Genomic DNA, 24,847 nt, shown 5'->3' with positions numbered 1-24,847 from the left:
TTTTTGCCAGTCCTGTCTGGTCCAGCGACGGTGGGTTTGTGTCCATACGCGACTTTGTTGCTGGTGATGTCTGGTGAGGACCTGCCTTACAACAGGCCTACAAGCCCTCAGTCCAGCCTCTCTCAGCCTATTGCGGACAGTCTGAGCACTGATGGAGGAATTGTGCGTTCCTGGTATAACTCTGGGAGTTGTTGCCAACCTGTACCTGTCCCGCAGGTGTGATGTTCAGATGTACCGACCCTGTGCAGGTGTTGTTACACGTGGTCTGCCACTGCGAGGACGATCAACTGTCCGTCCTTTCTCCCTGTGGCGCTGTCTTAGGCGTCTCACATTATGGACATTGCAATTTATTTCCCTGGTCACATCTGCAGTCCTCATGTCTCCTTGCAGCATGCCTAAGGCACTATCACGCAGATGAGCAGGGACCCTGGGCATCATTCTTTTGGTGTTTTTCAGAGTCAGTAGAAAGGCCTCTTTAGTGTCCTAAGTTTTCATAACTGTGACCTTAATTGCCTACCGTCTGTAAGCTATGTCTTCACGACCGTTCATTAATTGTGTATGGTTCATTGAACAAGCATGGGAAACAGTGTTTAAACCCTTTACAATGAAGATCTGTGAAGTTATTTGGATTTTTTTTTGCTGAGTTTAGCTGTTTCTAACCCTGCTGAAGAAATTGTTATTATTTTGCCCCAACAACCAACCTACCTAGCCAAGCCCTAGCATCTTGTTTTCTTTAAATCAGTTTTACTCACACTGTCTGTGTGTCTCTCCATCTCCAGAGGGCGTCCCCCAGGTATTCTACTTTGGGCCCTGTGGGAAGTATAATGCCATGGTTCTGGAGCTGCTGGGACCCAGTCTGGAAGACCTGTTTGATCTGTGTGACAGAACCTTCTCCCTCAAGACCGTCCTCATGATCGCAATTCAGCTGGTAGGAACTCTCACTTCCTCTCTCACGTCCTCTCTCTCTCACTTCCTCTCTCTCTTCGTCTCTCACTTCCTCTCTCTCTCTCTCACTTCGTCTCTCACTTCGTCTCTCACTTCGTCTCTCACTTCGTCTCTCACTTCGTCTCTCACTTCGTCTCTCACTACGTCTCTCACTTCGTCTCTCACTTCGTCTCTCACTACGTCTCTCACTTCGTCTCTCACTACGTCTCTCACTTCGTCTCTCACTACGTCTCTCCCTCTCTCACTACGTCTCTCCCTCTCACTACGTCTCTCCCTCTCTCACTACGTCTCTCCCTCTCTCACTACGTCTCTCTCTCTCTCTCACTTTCTCTCTCTCTCTCTCACTTTCTCTCTCTCTCTCTCTCACTTTCTCTCTCTCTCACTTTCTCTCTCTCTCACTTTCTCTCTCTCACTTTCTCTCTCACTTTCTCTCTCTCTCTCACTTTCTCTCTCACTTTCTCTCTCTCTCTCACTTTCTCTCTCACTTTCTCTCTCTCTCTCACTTTCTCTCTCTCTCTCACTTTCTCTCTCTCTCTCACTTTCTCTCTCACTTTCTCTCTCTCTCTCACTTTCTCTCTCACTTTCTCTCTCTCTCTCACTTTCTCTCTCACTTTCTCTCTCTCTCTCACTTTCTCTCTCTCTCACTTTCTCTCTCTCTCTCACTTTCTCTCTCTCTCTCTCTCACTTTCTCTCTCTCTCTCTCTCTCACTTTCTCTCTCTCTCTCTCTCTCACTTTCTCTCTCTCTCTCTCTCTCACTTTCTCTCTCTCTCTCTCTCTCACTTTCTCTCTCTCTCTCTCTCTCACTTTCTCTCTCTCTCTCTCTCTCACTTTCTCTCTCTCTCTCTCTCTCTCACTTTCTCTCTCTCTCTCTCTCTCTCACTTTCTCTCTCTCTCTCTCTCTCTCACTTTCTCTCTCTCTCTCTCTCTCTCACTTTCTCTCTCTCTCTCTCTCTCTCACTTTCTCTCTCTCTCTCTCTCTCACTTTCTCTCTCTCTCTCTCTCTCACTTTCTCTCTCTCTCTCTCTCTCTCTCACTTTCTCTCTCTCTCTCTCTCTCACTTTCTCTCTCTCTCTCTCTCTCACTTTCTCTCTCTCTCATGCCAGGGGATGGTCTGGTTAATATAGCACTGTGCCAGGGGATGGTCTGTGTTAATATAGCACTGTGCCAGGGGATGGTCTGGTTAATATAGCACTGTGCCATGCCAGGGGATGGTCTGGTTAATATAGCACTGTGCCATGCCAGGGGATGGTCTGTGTTAATATAGCACTGTGCCAGGGGATGGTCTGTGTTAATATAGCACTGTGCCAGGGGATGGTCTGGTTAATATAGCACTGTGCCAGGGGATGGTCTGGTTAAAATAGCACTGTGCCATGCCAGGGTCTGGTTAATATAGCACTGTGCCATGCCAGGGGATGGTCTGGTTAATATAGCACTGTGTCATGCCAGGGGATGGTCTGGTTAATATAGCACTGTGCCATGCCAGGGGATGGTCTGGTTAATATAGCCTGGTGCCATGCCAGGGGATGGTCTGGTTAATATAGCCCTGTGCCATGCCAGGGGATGGTCTGGTTAATATAGCCCTGTGCCATGCCAGGGGATGGTCTGGTTAATATAGCACTGTGCCATGCCAGGGGATGGTCTGGTTAATATAGCCCTGTACCAGGCCAGGGGATGGTCTGGTTAATATAGCCCGTTGCCATGCCAGGGGATGGTCTGGTTAATATAGCCCTGTGCCATGCCAGGGGATGGTCTGGTTAATATAGCCCTGTGCCAGGGGATGGTCTGGTTAATATAGCACTGTGCCATGCCAGGGGATGGTCTGGTTAATATAGCACTGTGCCATGCCAGGGGATGGTCTGGTTAATATAGCACTGTGCCAGGGGATGGTCTGGTTAATATAGCACTGTGCCATGCCAGGGGATGGTCTGGTTAATATAGCACTGTGCCAGGGGATGGTCTGGTTAATATAGCACTGTGCCATGCCAGGGGATGCCAGGGGATGGTCTGGTTAATATAGCACTGTGCCAGGGGATGGTCTGGTTAATATAGCACTGTGCCATGCCAGGGGATGGTCTGGTTAATATAGCACTGTGCCAGGGGATGGTCTGGTTAATATAGCACTGTGCCATGCCAGGGGATGCCAGGGGATGGTCTGGTTAATATAGCACTGTGCCAGGGGATGGTCTGGTTAATATAGCACTGTGCCAGGGGATGGTCTGGTTAATATAGCACTGTGCCAGGGGATGGTCTGGTTAATATAGCACTGTGCCAGGGGATGGTCTGGTTAATATAGCACTGTGCCATGCCAGGGGATGGTCTGGTTAATATAGCACTGTGCCATGCCAGGGGATGGTCTGGTTAATATAGCACTGTGCCAGGGGATGGTCTGGTTAATATAGCACTGTGCCAGGGGATGGTCTGGTTAATATAGCACTGTGCCAGGGGATGGTCTGGTTAATATTGCACTGTGCCAGGGGATGGTCTGGTTAATATAGCACTGTGCCAGGGGATGGTCTGGTTAATATAGCACTGTGCCAGGGGATGGTCTGGTTAATATAGCACTGTGCCAGGGGATGGTCTGGTTAATATAGCACTGTGCCAGGGGATGGTCTGTGTTAATATAGCACTGTGCCAGGGGATGGTCTGGTTAATATAGCACTGTGCCAGGGGATGGTCGTTGTTAATATAGCACTGTGCCAGGGGATGGTCTGGTTAATATAGCACTGTGCCAGGGGATGGTCTGTGTTAATATAGCACTGTGCCATGCCAGGGGATGGTCTGGTTAATATAGCACTGTGCCAGGGGATGGTCTGGTTAATATAGCACTGTGCCAGGGGATGGTCTGGTTAATATAGCACTGTGCCAGGGGATGGTCTGTGTTAATATAGCTCCATGCCAGGGGATGGTCTGGTTAATATAGCACTGTGTCATGCTAGGGGATGGTCTGGTTAATATAGCACTGTGTCATGCCAGGGGATGGTCTGGTTAATATAGCACTGTGTCATGCCAGGGGATGGTCTGGTTAATATAGCACTGTGCCAGGGGATGGTCTGTGTGGAAGATTTAAGTTGCTTCTGTTCTTATTTTTATAACAGTCAGCAAAAATTGTCGGATGATTTTCCCATAAACACCTTATTTTTGTACTCTTCGTGCCTTTTCATTTTTTACATCCAGAGGGCACTGTGTTGTAATGACCTCTGGACAGCGGGAGGGGCCTTTAGGCTTTGAGTCTCTCCTGCCATTGTTGGGCTCAAGGGCTTTGACACCTCTCACTTCACACCTCCGTGCTAATTGAAGTTGGATCCGTTCTGTCCTAGGAAGCCTTAAAACCTTTTCTCAATAGGGGGCGCTGTTTTCACTTTGTAAAAATTTTGTTCCCAAATTAAACTGCCTCGTACTCAATTCTTGCTCATACAATATGCATATTATTATTACTATTGGATAGAAAACACTCTAGTTTCTAAAACCATTTGAATTATATCTGTGAGTAAAACAGAACTCAAGTTGGAGCAAACTTCCTGTGAGAAATCTGAAATCAGGCAGGCTATAAACACTATAAACATCTTGTGAATCCAGCCATCATTTCCGATTTTTAAAATGTTTTACAGCGAAAACACTATGTATTTATATTAGCTAACCACAATAGTCAAACACACAACGGCATTTATTCACCGTAAAGATAGCTTTCACAAAACCCACAAATAGAGATAAAATTAATCACTAACCTTGAACAACTTCATCAAATGACAGTCTTATAACATCATGTTATACAATACATTTATGTTTTCTTCGAAAATTTGCATATTTATGGCTACAAATCCTGGTTTTACATTGCAGCCACCATCACAAATAGCACCAAAGCAGCCAGAATAATTACAGAGAGCAACGTGAAATACATAAATACTCATCATAAAACATTTATGAAAAAGACAAGGTGTACAGCAAATGAAAGATAAATAGATAGATGAATCCAGCCAATATTTCCGATTTAAGTGTTTTACAGCGAAAACACTATATATTTCTATTAGCTCACCACAATAGCCAAACACACAACGGCATTTACTCCCCGTAAAGATAGCCTTCACAAAACCGACAAAATAGAGAGAAAATTAATCCCTAACCTTTGAACAACTTCATCAGATGACAGTCTTATAACATCATGCTATACAATACATTTATGTTTTGTTTGAAAATGTGCATATTTAGAGCTGCAAATCGTGGTTATACATTGTGAATACGTAGAAATGATTCACCAGAATGTCCGGAGACATTTTGGACACTCACCTAATCTGACCAAAGAACTCATCATAAACTTTACATAAAAATACATGTTGTATGGCAAATGAAAGATACACTGGTTCTTAATGCAACCGCGGTGTTAGATTAAAAAAAATATATACTTTACCACAGCATGCAATATTGTGAGACAGCGCTCACCTATTCTCCGCCGAGTTGGAGTCAACATATTACACAAACATACGAAATAACATCATAAATGTTGTCTTACTTTTGCTGATCTTCCATCAGAATGTTGTACAAGGAGTCCTAGGTCCAGAATAAATCGTTGTTTGGTTTTAGAATGTCCATTTCTTCTGTCAAATTAGCAACTTTGGCCATGTCGAGCTCACGTGTCCATCATCTCTTGAAGCATGGAACGAAAAATTCCAAAATTCCCAATAAACGTTGAATAAACTGGTCAAACTCGGTTGAAAAATCCTACTTTATGATGTTTTTCTCATATGTATCCAATAAAATCAGAGCCGGAGCATTTCGTCGTGTATACGTAACGCATTTCAGAAGACAATGTCGAGTTCCCCCTGCGCGCCGTCGAAAACTGACAAAATACCGGACCTGCCATTCCAAAAGCTCTTATTCGGCCTCACATCAAGCTAGACACCCCATTCCACCTTCCACTGCCTGTTGACATCTAGTGGAAGGCGTATGAAGTGCATACATATCGATAAATAAAAGCCAGTTGAATAGGCAGACCCTGAAACAGAGCCTCGTTTTCAGATTTTTCACTTCCTGTATGGCAGGTTGCTGCCAAATGAGTTCTGTTTTACTCACAGATATAATTCAAACAGTTTTAGAAACTTGTGAGTGTTTTCTATCCAATAGTAATAATAATATGCATATTGTATGATCTAGAACAGAGTACGAGGCCGTTTAATTTGGGCACGATTTTTTCCAAAGTGAAAACAGCGCCCCCGTATTCACAAGAAGTTTTAACTTAGTATTCAGTCCTGTTATAAAGTGAAACATATCTTTGTAATATATTTTTCTTCTTGGCTTTAAAATAGCTTCTCTCTCTTTATCTCTATCACCCTGTCTGTCTCGTCTTCCTCCTCCCTCTCCTCCCTCTCCTCCCTCTCATCCCTCTCATCCCTCTCCTCCCTCTCATCCCTCTCATCCCTCTCCTCCCTCTCCTTTCTCTCCTCCCTCCCTCAGATCACGCGGATGGAGTTCGTCCACACCAGAAGTCTGATCTACCGGGACGTGAAGCCTGAGAACTTCCTGGTTGGCCGGCCCGGCAGCAAGCGGCAGCACACCATCCACATCATCGACTTCGGCCTGGCCAAAGAGTACATCGACCCCGAGACCAAGAAACACATCCCTTACAGGGAGCACAAGAGCCTGACGGGCACCGCACGTTACATGAGCGTCAATACTCACCTGGGTAAAGGTAAGCAGCCTGATGGGCACTACACCCTACATGAGTATCAATACTCACCTGGGTAAAGGTAAACAGTCTGATGGGCACTACACCCTACATGAGTATCAATACTCACCTGGGTAAAGGTAAACAGCCTGATGGGCACTACACCCTACATGAGTATCAATACTCACCTGGGTAAAGGTAAACAGCCTGATGGGCACTACACCCTACATGAGTATCAATACTCACCTGGGTAAAGGTAAGCAGCCTGATGGGCACTACACCCTACATGAGTATCAATACTCACCTGGGTAAAGGTAAACAGCCTGATGGGCACTACACCCTACATGAGTATCAATACTCACCTGGGTAAAGGTAAACAGCCTGATGGGCACTACACCCTACATGAGTATCAATACTCACCTGGGTAAAGGTAAGCAGCCTGATGGGCACTACACCCTACATGAGTATCAATACTCACCTGGGTAAAGGTAAACAGCCTGATGGGCACTACACCCTACATGAGTATCAATACTCACCTGGGTAAAGGTAAACAGCCTGATGGGCACTACACCCTACATGAGTATCAATACTCACCTGGGTAAAGGTAAGCAGCCTGATGGGCACTACACCCTACATGAGTATCAATACTCACCTGGGTAAAGGTAAACAGCCTGATGGGCACTACACCCTACATGAGAAATCAATACTCACCTGGGTAAAGGTAAGCAGCCTGATGGGCACTACACCCTACATGAGTATCAATACTCACCTGGGTAAAGGTAAACAGCCTGATGGGCACTACACCCTACATGAGTATCAATACTCACCTGGGTAAAGGTAAACAGCCTGATCGGCACCACACCCTACATGAGTATCAATACTCACCTGGGTAAAGGTAAACAGCCTGATGGGCACTACACCCTACATGAGTATCAATACTCACCTGGGTAAAGGTAAGCAGCCTGATGGGCACCACACCCTACATGAGTATCAATACTCACCTGGGTAAAGGTAAACAGCCTGATGGGCACTACACCCTACAGGAGTATCAATACTCACCTGGGTAAAGGTAAACAGCCTGATGGGCACTACACCCTACATGAGTATCAATACTCACCTGGGTAAAGGTAAACAGCCTGATGGGCACTACACCCTACATGAGTATCAATACTCACCTGGGTAAAGGTAAGCAGCCTGATGGGCACTACACCCTACATGAGTATCAATACTCACCTGGGTAAAGGTAAACAGCCTGATGGGCACTACACCCTACATGAGTATCAATACTCACCTGGGTAAAGGTAAACAGCCTGATGGGCACTACACCCTACATGAGTATCAATACTCACCTGGGTAAAGGTAAACAGCCTGATGGGCACTACACCCTACATGAGTATCAATACTCACCTGGGTAAAGGTAAACAGCCTGATGGGCACTACACCCTGCATGAGTATCAATACTCACCTGGGTAAAGGTAAACAGCCTGATCGGCACCACACCCTACATGAGTATCAATACTCACCTGGGTAAAGGTAAACAGCCTGATGGGCACTACACCCTGCATGAGTATCAATACTCACCTGGGTAAAGGTAAACAGCCTGATGGGCACTACACCTTACATGAGTATCAATACTCACCTGGGTAAAGGTAAACAGCCTGATGGGCACTACACCCTGCATGAGTATCAATACTCACCTGGGTAAAGGTAAACAGCCTGATGGGCACTACACCCTACATGAGTATCAATACTCACCTGGGTAAAGGTAAGCAGCCTGATGGGCACCACACCCTACATGAGTATCAATACTCACCTGGGTAAAGGTAAACAGCCTGATGGGCACTACACCCTACATGAGTATCAATACTCACCTGGGTAAAGGTAAACAGCCTGATGGGCACTACACCCTACATGAGTATCAATACTCACCTGGGTAAAGGTAAACAGCCTGATGGGCACTACACCCTACATGAGTATCAATACTCACCTGGGTAAAGGTAAGCAGCCTGATGGGCACCACACCCTACATGAGTATCAATACTCACCTGGGTAAAGGTAAACAGCCTGATGGGCACTACACCCTACAGGAGCGTCAATACTCACCTGGGTAAAGGTAAGCAGCCTGATGGGCACTACACCCTACATGAGTATCAATACTCACCTGGGTAAAGGTAAACAGCCTGATTGGCACTACACCCTACATGAGTATCAATACTCACCTGGGTAAAGGTAAGCAGCCTGATGGGCACCACACCCTACATGAGTATCAATACTCACCTGGGTAAAGGTAAGCAGCCTGATGGGCACTACACCCTACATGAGTATCAATACTCACCTGGGTAAAGGTAAACAGCCTGATGGGCACTACACCCTAAATGAGCATCAATACTCACCTTGAATTTTTCCACATTTTGTTGTGTTATAGCCTGAATTGAAAATGGATTAAATGTAGTTTTTTTTTTTTGTCATCTGCCTACGCACAATATCAAAGTGGAATTGTTTTTGAGAATTATTTTTTACAAATGAATAAAAGATGAAAAGCTGATATTTCTTTAGTCAATAAGTATTCTACCACTTTGTTATGGCAAGCCTAAATAAGTTCAGGAGTCTAAATATGCTTAAAAAGTCTCATAATAAGTTGCATGGACTCACTCTGTGTGCAATAATAGTGTTTAACATGATTTTTGAATGACTACCTCCTCTGTACCCCACACATCTGTAAGGTCCCTCAGTGGAGCGGTGAATTTCAAACGGATTCAAGCACAATGATCAGCAGGGTTCTCATATGGTTCTTATATGGTTCTTATACGGTTCTCATACGGTTCTCATACGGTTCTTATAGTTCTTATATGGTTCTTATACGGTTCTTATACGGTTCTTATACGGTTCTTATACGGTTCTTATACGGTTCTTATACGGTTCTTATACGGTTCTCATACGGTTCTTATAGTTCTTATATGGTTCTTATACGGTTCTTATACGGTTCTTATACGGTTATACGGTTCTCATACGGTTCTTATACGGTTCTCATACGGTTATACGGTATACATATGACATTTTCCCATCTATGAATCAGGGTTAATAATGATTGTTCGATTTATCTGGTTCAACCGTTAGTATTATCAGGATCAGGGTTCATAATGATTGTTCGATTTATCTGGTTCAACCGTTAGTATTATCAGGATCAGGGTTAATAATGATTGTTCGATTTATCTGGTTCAACCGTTAGTATTATCAGGATCAGGGTTAATAATGATTGTTCGATTTATCTGGTTCAACCGTTAGTATTATCAGAATCAGTTAGAACTCAATGTGTTCCTGAAGCTGTGTGTGTATTTCCTCTCTGTAGAACAAAGCAGGAGAGATGACCTGGAAGCTCTAGGTCACATGTTCATGTACTTCCTGCGAGGCAGTCTGCCCTGGCAAGGCCTGAAGGTAGGAACAAACACACTTGTTTTACTAACCTTAACACCAAACCGCTAAGGTTAAGGTAGCATTTTTCCTCACGGAGATGTGAAATGTCCCCACCAAGGAGATTTTTCTTTGTTTTACTGTCTTTTGGGGAATTTCAGTTCCCCATGAGGATACAGGAACAAGACCACACTAACAAAGTCCCCTATGTCTATACACTATATATCCCCCCTATACACTATATATCCCCCCTATACACTATATATCCCCCCTATACACTATATATCCCCCCTATACACTATATATCCCCCCTATACACTATATATCCCCCCTATACACTATATATCCCCCCTATACACTATATATCCCCCCTATACACTATATATCCCCCCTATACACTATATATCCCCCCTATACACTATATATCCCCCCTATACACTATATATCCCCCCTATACACTATATATCCCCCCTATACACTATATATCCCCCCTATACACTATATATCCCCCCTATACACTATATATCCCCCCTATACACTATATATCCCCCCTATACACTATATATCCCCCCTATACACTATATATCCCCCCTATACACTATATATCCCCCCTATACACTATATATCCAGTGCATTTGGAAAGTATTCAGACCCTTTGACTTTTAGTTGGAGTGTTATTCTAAAATGCATTAAATACATTTTTTTCCCTCATCAATCTACACACAATTCCCCATAATGACAAAGAAAAAACAGGTCTAACAAGTTTTGCTAATGTATTATAAATAAAAACGGATACCTTATTTACATAAGTATTCAGACCCCTTTGCTATGAGACTCGAAGTTGAGCTCAGGTGCTTCCTGTTTCCATTGATCATCCTTGAGATGTTTCTACAACTTGATTGGAGTCCACCTGTGGTATATTCAATTGATTGGACATGATTTGGAAAGGCACACACCTGTCTATATAAGGTCCCACAGTTGACAGTGCATGTCAGAGCAAAAACCAAGACATGAGGTCAAAGGAATTGTCCGTAGAGCTCCGAGACAGGATTGTGTCGAGGCACAGATCTGGGGAGGGGTACCAAAAATGTCTGCAGCATTGAAGGTCCCCAAGAAGTTTGGAACCACCAAGACTCTATTCCTAGAGCTGGCCGCCTGGCCAAACTGAGCAATCAGGGGAGAAGGGAGGTGACCAAGAACCCGATGGTTACTCTGACAGAGCTCCAGAGTTCTTCTGTGGAGATGGGAGAACATTCCAGAAGGACAACCAAGATTGAACTCTGGCCTGAATGACAAGCATCACTGGAGGAAACCTGGCACCATCCCTACGGTGAAGCATGGTGGTGGCAGCATCATGCTGTGGGGATGTCTTTCAGCAGCAGGGACTGGGAGACTAGTCAGGATCGAGGGAAAGATGAACGGAGTAAAGTACAAAGAGATCCTTGATGAAAACCTGCTCCAGAGCCCTCAGGACCTCAGACTGGGGTGAAGGTTCACCTTCCAACAGGACAACGACCCCTCAGCACACAGACAAGACAATGCAGGAGTGGCTTCGGGACAAGTCTCTGAATGTCCTTGAGTGGCCCAGCCAGAGCCCAGACTTGAACCCGATCTAACATCTCTGGAGAGACATTAAAATAGCTGTGCAGCGACGCTCCCCATCCAACCTGACAGAGCTTGAGAGGATCTGCAGAGAATAATGGGAGAAATTCCCCGAATACAGGTGTGCCAAGCTTGTAGTGTCATACCCAAGAAGACTCGAGGCTGTAATCGCTGCCAAAGGTGCTTCAACAAAGTACTGAGTAAAGGGTCTAAATACTTTTGTAAACTTGATATTTCCGTTTTTTATTTGCAAAAAATCAACAAACCTGTTTTTGCTTTGTTATAGGGTGTTGTGTGTAGATTGAGGGGAAACAATTTAATACATTTTAGAATACGTAACAAAGTGGAAAAAGTCAAGGGGTCTGAATACTTTACAAATGCACTGTACAAAAGTATGTGGACACCCCTACAAATTAGTGGATTTGGTTATTTCTGCCTCACCAGTTACTGACAGGTGTATAAAATCAAGCACACAGCCATGCAATCTCCATAGACAAACATTGGCGGTAGAATGACCCCTTACCGAAGAGCTCAGTGACTTTCAACGTGACACTGTCATTGGATGCCACCTTTCCAACAAGTGGAAACGTCAGCTGCAACAAGCTCACAGATCTGGACCGCGGAGTGCTGTAGTTTGTAAAAAATAGTCTGTCCTCGGTCGCAACACTCAACCCAAGTTCCAAACTGCCTCTGGAAGCAACATCGGCACAAGAAGTGTTAATGAAATGTCCGAGCAGCCGCACGCACACAAGCCCCAGATCATTATGCCCAACGCCAAGCGTCGGCTGGAGCGGTGTAAAGCTCGCAGCCATTGGACGCTGGAGCAGTGGAACCTCGTTCTCTTGAGTGACGAATATCGCTTCACCATCTGGCAGTACAACGGACGGATCTTGGTTTGGCAGATGCCAGGAGAACGCTACCTGCCCCAATGCCAACTGTAAAGTTTGGTGGAGGATGAATAACTATTTGGGTCTGTTTTTTATGGTTCGGGCCTCTTAGTTCCAGTGAAGGGAAATCTGAACGCTACAGCATACAATGTCATTGTATACTATTCTGTGCTTCCAACTTTGTGGCAACAGTTTGGGTAAGGCCATTTCCTGTTTCAGCATGACAATCAGTCCTCGACCCCACTAATGCTCTTGTGGCTGAATGGAAGCAAGTCCCAGCAGCAATGTTCCAACATCTAGTGGAAAGCCTTCCCAGAAGAGTGGAGGCTGTTATAGCAGCAATGTTCCAACATCTAGTGGAAAGCCTTCCCAGAAGAGTGGAGGCTGTTATAGCAGCAATGTTCCAACATCTAGTGGAAAGCCTTCCCAGAAGAGTGGAGGCTGTTATAGCAGCAATGTTCCAACATCTAGCGGAAAGCCTTCCCAGAAGAGTGGAGGCTGTTATAGCAGCAATGTTCCAACATCTAGTGGAAAGCCTTCCCAGAAGAGTGGAGGCTGTTATAGCAGCAATGTTCCAACATCTAGTGGAAAGCCTTCCCAGAAGAGTGGAGGCTGTTATAGCAGCAATGTTCCAACATCTAGTGGAAAGCCTTCCCAGAAGAGTGGAGGCTGTTATAGCAGCAATGTTCCAACATCTAGTGGAAAGCCTTCCCAGAAGAGTGGAGGCTGTTATAGCAGCAATGTTCCAACATCTAGTGGAAAGCCTTCCCAGAAGAGTAGAGGCTGTTATAGCAGCAATGTTCCAACATCTAGTGGAAAGCCTTCCCAGAAGAGTGGAGGCTGTTATAGCAGCAATGTTCCAACATCTAGTGGAAAGCCTTCCCAGAAGAGTGGAGGCTGTTATAGCAGCAATGTTCCAACATCTAGCGGAAAGCCTTCCCAGAAGAGTGAATTTATAGCAGAAAAGGGGAGGGGGGCAGGATTTTGGAATGAGGTGTTGGACGAGTAGGTGTCCACATACTTTTGATCATGTGATGTATGTTGCTCAAAGGTCCAGTAACTATCATGTTAGGACAGCACAGCTACTGTCAGACTGTCTGTTGACTAGACCGCGTCCTCACTACTTTATCAGTTCTGTCTGTTGACTAGACCGCGTCCTCACTACTTTATCAGTCCTGTCTGTTGACTAGACCGCGTCCTCACTACTTTATCAGTCCTGTCTGTTGACTAGACCGCGTCCTCACTACTTTATCAGTCCTGTCTGTTGACTAGACCGCGTCCTCACTACTTTATCAGTCCTGTCTGTTGACTAGACCGCGTCCTCACTACTTTATCAGTCCTGTCTGTTGACTAGACCGCGTCGTCACTACTTTATCAGTCCTGTCTGTTGACTAGACCGCGTCCTCACTACTTTATCAGTCCTGTCTGTTGACTAGACCGCGTCCTCACTACTTTATCAGTCCTGTCTGTTGACTAGACCGCGTCCTCACTACTTTATCAGTCCTGTCTGTTGACTAGACCGCGTCCTCACTACTTTATCAGTCCTGTCCTGTCTGTTGACTAGACCGTGTCCTCACTACTTTATCAGTCCTGTCTGTTGACTAGACCGCGTCGTCACTACTTTATCAGTCCTGTCCTGTCTGTTGACTAGACCGTGTCGTCACTACTTTATCAGTCCTGTCCTGTCTGTTGACTAGACCGTGTCCTCACTACTTTATCAGTCCTGTCTGTTGACTAGACCGCGTCCTCACTACTTTATCAGTCCTGTCCTGTCTGTTGACTAGACCGTGTCCTCACTACTTTATCAGTCCTGTCTGTTGACTAGACCGCGTCCTCACTACTTTATCAGTCCTGTCTGTTGACTAGACCGCGTCCTCACTACTTTATCAGTCCTGTCTGTTGACTAGACCGCGTCCTCACTACTTTATCAGTCCTGTCTGTTGACTAGACCGCGTCCTCACTACTTTATCAGTCCTGTCTGTTGACTAGACCGCGTCCTCACTACTTTATCAGTCCAGTCTGTTGACTAGACCGCGTCCTCACTACTTTATCAGTCCTGTCTGTCTGTTGACTAGACCGCGTCCTCACTACTTTATCAGTCCTGTCTGTTGACTAGACCGCGTCCTCACTACTTTATCAGTCCTGTCTGTTGACTAGACCGCGTCCTCACTACTTTATCAGTCCTGTCTGTTGACTAGACCGCGTCCTCACTACTTTATCAGTCCTGTCTGTTGACTAGACCGCGTCCTCACTACTTTATCAGTCCTGTCTGTCTGTTGACTAGACCGTGTCCTCACTACTTTATCAGTCCTGTCTGTTGACTAGACCGCGTCCTCACTACTTTATCAGTCCTGTCTGTCTGTTGACTAGACCGCGTCCTCACTACTTTATCAGTCCTGTCTGTTGACTAGACCGCGTCCTCACTACTTTATCAGTCCTGTCTGTTGACTAGACCGCGTCCTCACTACTTTATCAGTCCTGTCTGTTGACTAGACCGCGTCCTCACTACTTTATCAGTCCTGTCTGTTGACTAGACCGCGTCCTCACTACTTTATCAGTCCTGTCTGTTGACTAGACCGCGTCCTCACTACTTTATCAGTCCTGTCTGTTGACTAGACCGCGTCCTCACTACTTTATCAGTCCTGTCTGTTGACTAGACCGCATCCTCACTACTTTATCAGTCCTGTCTGTTGACTAGACCGCGTCCTCACTACTTTATCAGTCCTGTCTGTTGACTAGACCGCGTCCTCACTACTTTATCAGTCCTGTCTGTTGACTAGACCGCGTCCTCACTACTTTATCAGTCCTGTCCTGTCTGTTGACTAGACCGTGTCCTCACTACTTTATCAGTCCTGTCCTGTCTGTTGACTAGACCGCGTCCTCACTACTTTATCAGTCCTGTCTGTTGACTAGACCGCGTCCTCACTACTTTATCAGTCCTGTCCTGTCTGTTGACTAGACCGCGTCCTCACTACTTTATCAGTCCTGTCTGTTGACTAGACCGTGTCCTCACTACTTTATCAGTCCTGTCTGTTGACTAGACCGCGTCCTCACTACTTTATCAGTCCTGTCCTGTCTGTTGACTAGACCGTGTCCTCACTACTTTATCAGTCCTGTCTGTTGACTAGACCGCGTCCTCACTACTTTATCAGTCCTGTGTTGACTAGACCGCGTCCTCACTACTTTATCAGTCCTGTCCTGTCTGTTGACTAGACCGTGTCCTCACTACTTTATCAGTCCTGTCTGTTGACTAGACTGCGTCCTCACTACTTTATCAGTCCTGTCTGTTGACTAGACCGCGTCCTCACTACTTTATCAGTCCTGTCTGTTGACTAGACCGCGTCCTCACTACTTTATCAGTCCTGTCTGTTGACTAGACCGCGTCCACACTACTTTATCAGTCCTGTCTGTTGACTAGACCGCGTCCTCACTACTTTATCAGTCCTGTCTGTTGACTAGACCGCGTCCTCACTACTTTATCAGTCCTGTCCTGTCTGTTGACTTGACCGAGTCCTCACTACTTTATCAGTCCTGTCTGTTGACTAGACCGCGTCCTCACTACTTTATCAGTCCTGTCCTGTCTGTCGACTAGACCGTGTCCTCACTACTTTATCAGTCCTGTCTGTTGACTAGACCGTGTCCTCTCTACTTTATCAGTCCTGTCTGTTGACTATACCGCGTCCTCACTACTTTATCAGTCCTGTCCTGTCTGTTGACTTGACCGAGTCCTCACTACTTTATCAGTCCTGTCTGTTGACTAGACCGCGTCCTCACTACTTTATCAGTCCTGTCTGTTGACTAGACCGCGTCCTCACTACTTTATCAGTCCTGTCTGTTGACTAGACCGCGTCCTCACTACTTTATCAGTCCTGTCTGTTGACTAGACCGTGTCCTCACTACTTTATCAGTCCTGTCTGTTGACTAGACCGCGTCCTCACTACTTTATCAGTCCTGTCTGTTGACTAGACCGCGTCCTCACTACTTTATCAGTCCTGTCTGTTGACTAGACCGCGTCCTCACTACTTTATCAGTCCTGTCTGTTGACTAGACCGCGTCCTCACTACTTTATCAGTCCTGTCTGTTGACTAGACCGTGTCCTCACTACTTTATCAGTCCTGTCTGTTGACTAGACCGCGTCCTCACTACTTTATCAGTCCTGTCTGTTGACTAGACCGCGTCCTCTCTACTTTATCAGTCCTGTCTGTCTGTTGACTAGACCGCGTCCTCTCTACTTTATCAGTCCTGTCTGTCTGTTGACTAGACCGCGTCCTCTCTACTTTATCAGTCCTGTCTGTTGACTAGACCGCGTCCTCACTATTTTATCAGTCCTGTCTGTTGACTAGACCGCGTCCTCTACTTTATCAGTCCTGTCTGTTGACTAGACCGCGTCCTCACTACTTTATCAGTTCTGTCCTGTCTGTTGACTAGACCGCGTCCTCACTACTTAATCAGTCCTGTCCTGTCTGTTGACTAGACCGCGTCCTCACTACTTTATCAGTCCTGTCTGTTGACTAGACCGCGTCCTCACTACTTTATCAGTCCTGTCTGTTGACTAGACCGCGTCCTCTCTACTTTATCAGTCCTGTCTGTCGACTAGACCGCGTCCTCACTACTTTATCAGTCCTGTCTGTCTGTTGACTAGACCGCGTCCTCACTACTTTATCAGTCCTGTCTGTTGACTAGACCGCGTCCTCACTACTTTATCAGTCCTGTCTGTTGACTAGACCGCGTCCTCACTACTTTATCAGTCCTGTCTGTTGACTAGACCGCGTCCTCACTACTTTATCAGTCCTGTCTGTTGACTAGACCGCGTCCTCACTACTTTATCAGTCCTGTCTGTTGACTAGACCGCGTCCTCACTACTTTATCAGTCCTGTCTGTTGACTAGACCGCGTCCTCACTACTTTATCAGTCCTGTCTGTTGACTAGACCGCGTCCTCACTACTTTATCAGTCCTGTCTGTTGACTAGACCGCGTCCTCACTACTTTATCAGTCCTGTCTGTTGACTAGACCGCGTCCTCACTACTTTATCAGTCCTGTCTGTTGACTAGACCGCGTCCTCACTACTTTATCAGTCCTGTCTGTTGACTAGACCGTGTCCTCACTACTTTATCAGTCCTGTCTGTTGACTAGACCGCGTCCTCACTACTTTATCAGTCCTGTCCTGTCTGTTGACTAGACCGCGTCCTCACTACTTTATCAGTCCTGTCTGTTGACTAGACCGTGTCCTCACTACTTTATCAGTCCTGTCTGTCGACTAGTCCGCGTCCTCACTACTTTATCAGTCCTGTCCTGTCTGTTGACTAGACCGCGTCCTCACTACTTTATCAGTCCTGTCTGTTGACTAGACCGCGTCCTCACTACTTTATCAGTCCTGTCTGTTGACTAGACCGCGTCCTCACTACTTTATCAGTCCTGTCTGTTGACTAGACCGCGTCCTCACTACTTTATCAGTCCTGTCTGTTGACTAGACCGCGTCCTCACTACTTTATCAGTCCAGTCTGTTGACTAGACCGCGTCCTCACTACTTTATCAGTCCTGTCTGTCTGTTGACTAGACCGCGTCCTCACTACTTTATCAGTCCTGTCTGTTGACTAGACCGCGTCCTCACTACTTTATCAGTCCTGTCTGTCTGTTGACTAGACCGTGTCCTCACTACTTTATCAGTCCTGTCTGTTGACTAGACCGCGTCCTCAGTACTTTATCAGTCCTGTCTGTTGACTAGACCGCGTCCTAACTACTTTATCAGTCCTGTCTGTTGACTAGACCGCGTCCTCACTACTTTATCAGTCCTGTCTGTTGACTAGACCGCGTCCTCACTACTTTATCAGTCCTGTCTGTTGACTAGACCGCGTCCTCACTACTTTATCAGTCCTGTCTGTTGACTAGACCGCGTCCTCACTACTTTATCAGTCCTGTCTGTTGACTAGACCGCGTCCTCACTACTTTATCAGTCCTGTCTGTCTGTTGACTAGACCGTGTCCTCACTACTTTATCAGTCCTGTCTGTTGACTAGACCGCGTCCTCACTACTTTATCAGTCCTGTCTGTCTGTTGACTAGACCGCGTCCTCACTACTTTATCAGTCCTGTCTGTTGACTAGACCGCGTCCTCACTACTTTATCAGTCCTGTCTGTTGACTAGACCGTGTCCTCACTACTTTATCAGTCCTGTCTGTTGACTAGACCGCGTCCTCACTACTTTATCAGTCCTGTCTGTTGACTAGACCGCGTCCTCACTACTTTATCAGTCCTGTCTGTTGACTAGACCGCATCCTCACTACTTTATCAGTCCTGTCTGTTGACTAGACCGCGTCCTCACTACTTTATCAGTCCTGTCTGTTGACTAGACCGTGTCCTCACTACTTTATCAGTCCTGTCTGTTGACTAGACCGCGTCCTCACTACTTTATCAGTCCTGTCTGTTGACTAGACCGCGTCCTCACTACTTTATCAGTCCTGTCTGTTGACTAGACCGCGTCCTCACTACTTTATCAGTCCTGTCCTGTCTGTTGACTAGACCGCGTCCTCACTACTTTATCAGTCCTGTCTGTTGACTAGACCGCGTCCTCACTACTTTATCAGTCCTGTCCTGTCTGTTGACTAGACCGCGTCCTCACTACTTTATCAGTCCTGTCCTGTCTGTCTACTAGACCGCGTCCTCACTACTTTATCAGTCGTGTCTGTCTACTAGACCGCGTCCTCACTACTTTATCAGTCCTGTCTGTTGACTAGACCGCGTCCTCACTACTTTATCAGTCCTGTCTGTTGACTAGACCGCGTCCTCACTACTTTATCAGTCCTGTCTGTTGACTAGACCGCGTCCTCACTACTTTATCAGTCCTGTCTGTTGACTAGACCGCGTCCTCACTACTTTATCAGTCCTGTCTGTTGACTAGACCGCGTCCTCACTACTTTATCAGTCCTGTCTGTTGACTAGACCGCGTCCTCACTACTTTATCAGTCCTGTCCTGTCTGTTGACTAGACCGTGTCCTCACTACTTTATCAGTCCTGTCTGTTGACTAGACTGCGTCCTCACTACTTTATCAGTCCTGTCTGTTGACTAGACCGCGTCCACACTACTTTATCAGTCCTGTCTGTTGACTAGACCGCGTCCTCACTACTTTATCAGTCCTGTCTGTTGACTAGACCGCGTCCTCACTACTTTATCAGTCCTGTCCTGTCTGTTGACTAGACCGAGTCCTCACTACTTTATCAGTCCTGTCTGTTGACTAGACCGCGTCCTCTCTACTTTATCAGTCCTGTCTGTCTGTTGACTAGACCGCGTCCTCACTACTTTATCAGTCCTGTCTGTTGACTAGACCGTGTCCTCACTACTTTATCAGTCCTGTCTGTTGACTAGACCGCGTCCTCACTACTTTATCAGTCCTGTCTGTTGACTAGACCGCGTCCTCTCTACTTTATCAGTCCTGTCTGTCTGTTGACTAGACCGCGTCCTCTCTACTTTATCAGTCCTGTCTGTCTGTTGACTAGACCGCGTCCTCTCTACTTTATCAGTCCTGTCTGTTGACTAGACCGCGTCCTCACTATTTTATCAGTCCTGTCTGTTGACTAGACCGCGTCCTCTACTTTATCAGTCCTGTCTGTTGACTAGACCGCGTCCTCACTACTTTATCAGTCCTGTCTGTTGACTAGACCGCGTCCTCACTACTTTATCAGTTCTGTCCTGTCTGTTGACTAGACCGCGTCCTCACTACTTAATCAGTCCTGTCCTGTCTGTTGACTAGACCGCGTCCTCACTACTTTATCAGTCCTGTCTGTTGACTAGACCGCGTCCTCACTACTTTATCAGTCCTGTCTGTTGACTAGACCGCGTCCTCTCTACTTTATCAGTCCTGTCTGTCGACTAGACCGCGTCCTCACTACTTTATCAGTCCTGTCTGTCTGTTGACTAGACCGCGTCCTCACTACTTTATCAGTCCTGTCTGTTGACTAGACCGCGTCCTCACTACTTTATCAGTCCTGTCTGTTGACTAGACCGCGTCCTCACTACTTTATCAGTCCTGTCTGTTGACTAGACCGCGTCCTCACTACTTTATCAGTCCTGTCTGTTGACTAGACCGCGTCCTCACTACTTTATCAGTCCTGTCTGTTGACTAGACCGCGTCCTCACTACTTTATCAGTCCTGTCTGTTGACTAGACCGCGTCCTCACTACTTTATCAGTCCTGTCTGTTGACTAGACCGCGTCCTCACTACTTTATCAGTCCTGTCTGTTGACTAGACCGCGTCCTCACTACTTTATCAGTCCTGTCTGTTGACTAGACCGCATCCTCACTACTTTATCAGTCCTGTCTGTTGACTAGACCGCGTCCTCACTACTTTATCAGTCCTGTCTGTTGACTAGACCGTGTCCTCACTACTTTATCAGTCCTGTCTGTTGACTAGACCGCGTCCTCACTACTTTATCAGTCCTGTCTGTTGACTAGACCGCGTCCTCACTACTTTATCAGTCCTGTCTGTTGACTAGACCGTGTCCTCACTACTTTATCAGTCCTGTCTGTCGACTAGACCGCGTCCTCACTACTTTATCAGTCCTGTCCTGTCTGTTGACTAGACCGTGTCCTCACTACTTTATCAGTCCTGTCTGTCGACTAGTCCGCGTCCTCACTACTTTATCAGTCCTGTCCTGTCTGTTGACTAGACCGCGTCCTCACTACTTTATCAGTCCTGTCTGTTGACTAGACCGCTTCCTCACTACTTTATCAGTCCTGTCCTGTCTGTTGACTAGACCGCGTCCTCACTACTTTATCAGTCCTGTCCTGTCTGTTGACTAGACCGTGTCCTCACTACTTTATCAGTCCTGTCTGTCGACTAGACCGCGTCCTCACTACTTTATCAGTCCTGTCTGTCGACTAGACCGCGTCCTCACTACTTTATCAGTCCTGTCTGTTGACTAGACCGCGTCCTCACTACTTTATCAGTCCTGTCTGTTGACTAGACCGAGTCCTCACTACTTTATCAGTCCTGTCTGTTGACTAGACCGTGTCCTCACTACTTTATCAGTCCTGTCTGTTGACTAGACCGCGTCCTCACTACTTTATCAGTCCTGTCTGTTGACTAGACCGCGTCCTCACTACTTTATCAGTCCTGTCTGTTGACTAGACCGCGTCCTCACTACTTTATCATTCCTGTCTGTTGACTAGACCGCGTCCTCACTACTTTATCAGTCCTGTCTGTTGACTAGACCGCGTCCTCACTACTTTATCAGTCCTGTCTGTCTGTTGACTAGACCGCGTCCTCACTACTTTATCAGTCCTGTCTGTTGACTAGACCGCGTCCTCACTACTTTATCAGTCCTGTCTGTTGACTAGACCGCGTCCTCACTACTTTATCAGTCCTGTCTGTTGACTAGACCGCGTCCTCACTACTTTATCAGTCCTGTCCTGTCTGTTGACTAGACCGCGTCCTCACTACTTTATCAGCCCTGTCCTGTCTGTTGACTAGACCGCTTCCTCACTACTTTATCAGTCCTGTCCTGTCTGTTGACTAGACCGCGTCCTCACTACTTTATCAGTCCTGTCTGTTGACTAGACCGCGTCCTCACTACTTTATCAGTCCTGTCCTGTCTGTTGACTAGACCGCGTCCTCACTACTTTATCAGTCCTGTCTGTTGACTAGACCGTGTCCTCACTACTTTATCAGTCCTGTCTGTTGACTAGACCGTGTCCTCACTACTTTATCAGTCCTGTCTGTTGACTAGACCGCGTCCTCACTACTTTATCAGTCCTGTCCTGTTGACTAGACCGCGTCCTCACTACTTTATCAGTCCTGTCTGTTGACTAGACCGCGTCCTCACTACTTTATCAGTCCTGTCTGTTGACTAGACCGCGTCCTCACTACTTTATCAGTCCTGTCTGTTGACTAGACCGCGTCCTCACTACTTTATCAGTCCTGTCTGTTGACTAGACCGCGTCCTCACTACTTTATCAGTCCTGTCTGTTGACTAGACCGCGTCCTCACTACTTTATCAGTCCTGTCTGTTGACTAGACCGCGTCCTCACTACTTTATCAGTCCTGTCTGTTGACTAGACCGCGTCCTCACTACTTTATCAGTCCTGTCTGTTGACTAGACCGCGTCCTCACTACTTTATCAGTCCTGTCTGTTGACTAGACCGCGTCCTCACTACTTTATCAGTCCTGTCTGTTGACTAGACCGCGTCCTCACTACTTTATCAGTCCTGTCTGTTGACTAGACCGCGTCCTCACTACTTTATCAGTCCTGTCTGTTGACTAGACCGCGTCCTCACTACTTTATCAGTCCTGTCTGTTGACTAGACCGCGTCCTCACTACTTTATCAGTCCTGTCTGTTGACTAGACCGCGTCCTCACTACTTTATCAGTCCTGTCTGTTGACTAGACCGCGTCCTCACTACTATATCAGTCCTGTCTGTTGACTAGACCGCGTCCTCACTACTTTATCAGTCCTGTCTGTTGACTAGACCGCGTCCTCACTACTTTATCAGTCCTGTCTGTTGACTAGACCGCGTCCTCACTACTTTATCAGTCCTGTCTGTTGACTAGACCGCGTCCTCACTACTTTATCAGTCCTGTCTGTTGACTAGACCGCGTCCTCACTACTTTATCAGTCCTGTCTGTTGACTAGACCGCGTCCTCACTACTTTATCAGTCCTGTCTGTTGACTAGACCGCGTCCTCACTACTTTATCAGTCCTGTCTGTTGACTAGACCGCGTCCTCACTACTTTATCAGTCCTGTCTGTTGACTAGACCGCGTCCTCACTACTTTATCAGTCCTGTCTGTTGACTAGACCGCGTCCTCACTACTTTATCAGTCCTGTCTGTTGACTAGACCGCGTCCTCACTACTTTATCAGTCCTGTCTGTTGACTAGACCGCGTCCTCACTACTTTATCAGTCCTGTCTGTTGACTAGACCGCGTCCTCACTACTTTATCAGTCCTGTCTGTTGACTAGACCGCGTCCTCACTACTTTATCAGTCCTGTCTGTTGACTAGACCGCGTCCTCACTACTTTATCAGTCCTGTCCTGTCTGTTGACTAGACCGCGTCCTCACTACTTTATCAGTCCTGTCTGTTGACTAGACCGTGTCCTCACTACTTTATCAGTTCTGTCTGTTGACTAGACCGCGTCCTCACTACTTTATCAGTCCTGTCTGTTGACTAGACCGCGTCCTCACTACTTTATCAGTCCTGTCCTGTTGACTAGACCGCGTCCTCACTACTTTATCAGTCCTGTCTGTTGACTAGACCGCGTCCTCACTACTTTATCAGTCCTGTCTGTTGACTAGACCGCGTCCTCACTACTTTATCAGTCCTGTCTGTTGACTAGACCGCGTCCTCACTACTTTATCAGTCCTGTCTGTTGACTAGACCGCGTCCTCACTACTTTATCAGTCCTGTCTGTCTGTTGACTAGACCGCGTCCTCACTACTTTATCAGTCCTGTCTGTTGACTAGACCGCGTCCTCACTACTTTATCAGTCCTGTCTGTTGACTAGACCGCGTCCTCACTACTTTATCAGTCCTGTCTGTTGACTAGACCGCGTCCTCACTACTTTATCAGTCCTGTCTGTTGACTAGACCGCGTCCTCACTACTTTATCAGTCCTGTCTGTTGACTAGACCGCGTCCTCACTACTTTATCAGTCCTGTCTGTTGACTAGACCGCGTCCTCACTACTTTATCAGTCCTGTCTGTTGACTAGACCGCGTCCTCACTACTTTATCAGTCCTGTCTGTTGACTAGACCGCGTCCTCACTACTTTATCAGTCCTGTCTGTTGACTAGACCGCGTCCTCACTACTTTATCAGTCCTGTCTGTTGACTAGACCGCGTCCTCACTACTTTATCAGTCCTGTCTGTTGACTAGACCGCGTCCTCACTACTTTATCAGTCCTGTCTGTTGACTAGACCGCGTCCTCACTACTTTATCAGTCCTGTCTGTTGACTAGACCGCGTCCTCACTACTTTATCAGTCCTGTCTGTTGACTAGACCGCGTCCTCACTACTTTATCAGTCCTGTCTGTTGACTAGACCGCGTCCTCACTACTTTATCAGTCCTGTCTGTTGACTAGACCGCGTCCTCACTACTTTATCAGTCCTGTCTGTCTGTTGACTAGACCGCGTCCTCACTACTTTATCAGTCCTGTCTGTCTGTTGACTAGACCGCGTCCTCACTACTTTATCAGTCCTGTCTGTTGACTAGACCGCGTCCTCACTACTTTATCAGTCCTGTCTGTCTGTTGACTAGACCGCGTCCTCACTACTTTATCAGTCCTGTCTGTCTGTTGACTAGACCGCGTCCTCACTACTTTATCAGTCCTGTCTGTTGACTAGACCGCGTCCT

General features: G+C 46.6%; 1 protein-coding gene across 3 annotated transcripts in view; it reads left to right on the top strand.

Moving 5' to 3' along the window:
- LOC129823596 (casein kinase I-like) overlaps positions 1-24,847 on the top strand; it is a 70,449-nt gene that overhangs the window by 26,593 nt on the left and 19,009 nt on the right. For all 3 annotated transcript variants that reach the window (XM_055882447.1, XM_055882445.1, XM_055882446.1), the window contains exons 4-6: positions 780-928; positions 6,395-6,629; positions 9,955-10,040. In XM_055882447.1, the coding sequence (XP_055738422.1) occupies positions 780-928; positions 6,395-6,629; positions 9,955-10,040 (470 nt within the window). The remainder of the gene's footprint in view (positions 1-779; positions 929-6,394; positions 6,630-9,954; positions 10,041-24,847) is intronic.

The sequence above is a fragment of the Salvelinus fontinalis genome, chromosome 26 (genome assembly GCF_029448725.1).
Source record: "Salvelinus fontinalis isolate EN_2023a chromosome 26, ASM2944872v1, whole genome shotgun sequence".
Classification (NCBI taxonomy): Eukaryota; Metazoa; Chordata; class Actinopteri; order Salmoniformes; family Salmonidae; genus Salvelinus; species Salvelinus fontinalis.
The sequence above is the reverse complement of the archived record's forward strand: the minus strand, read 5'-3'. Positions and strand labels throughout refer to the sequence as shown.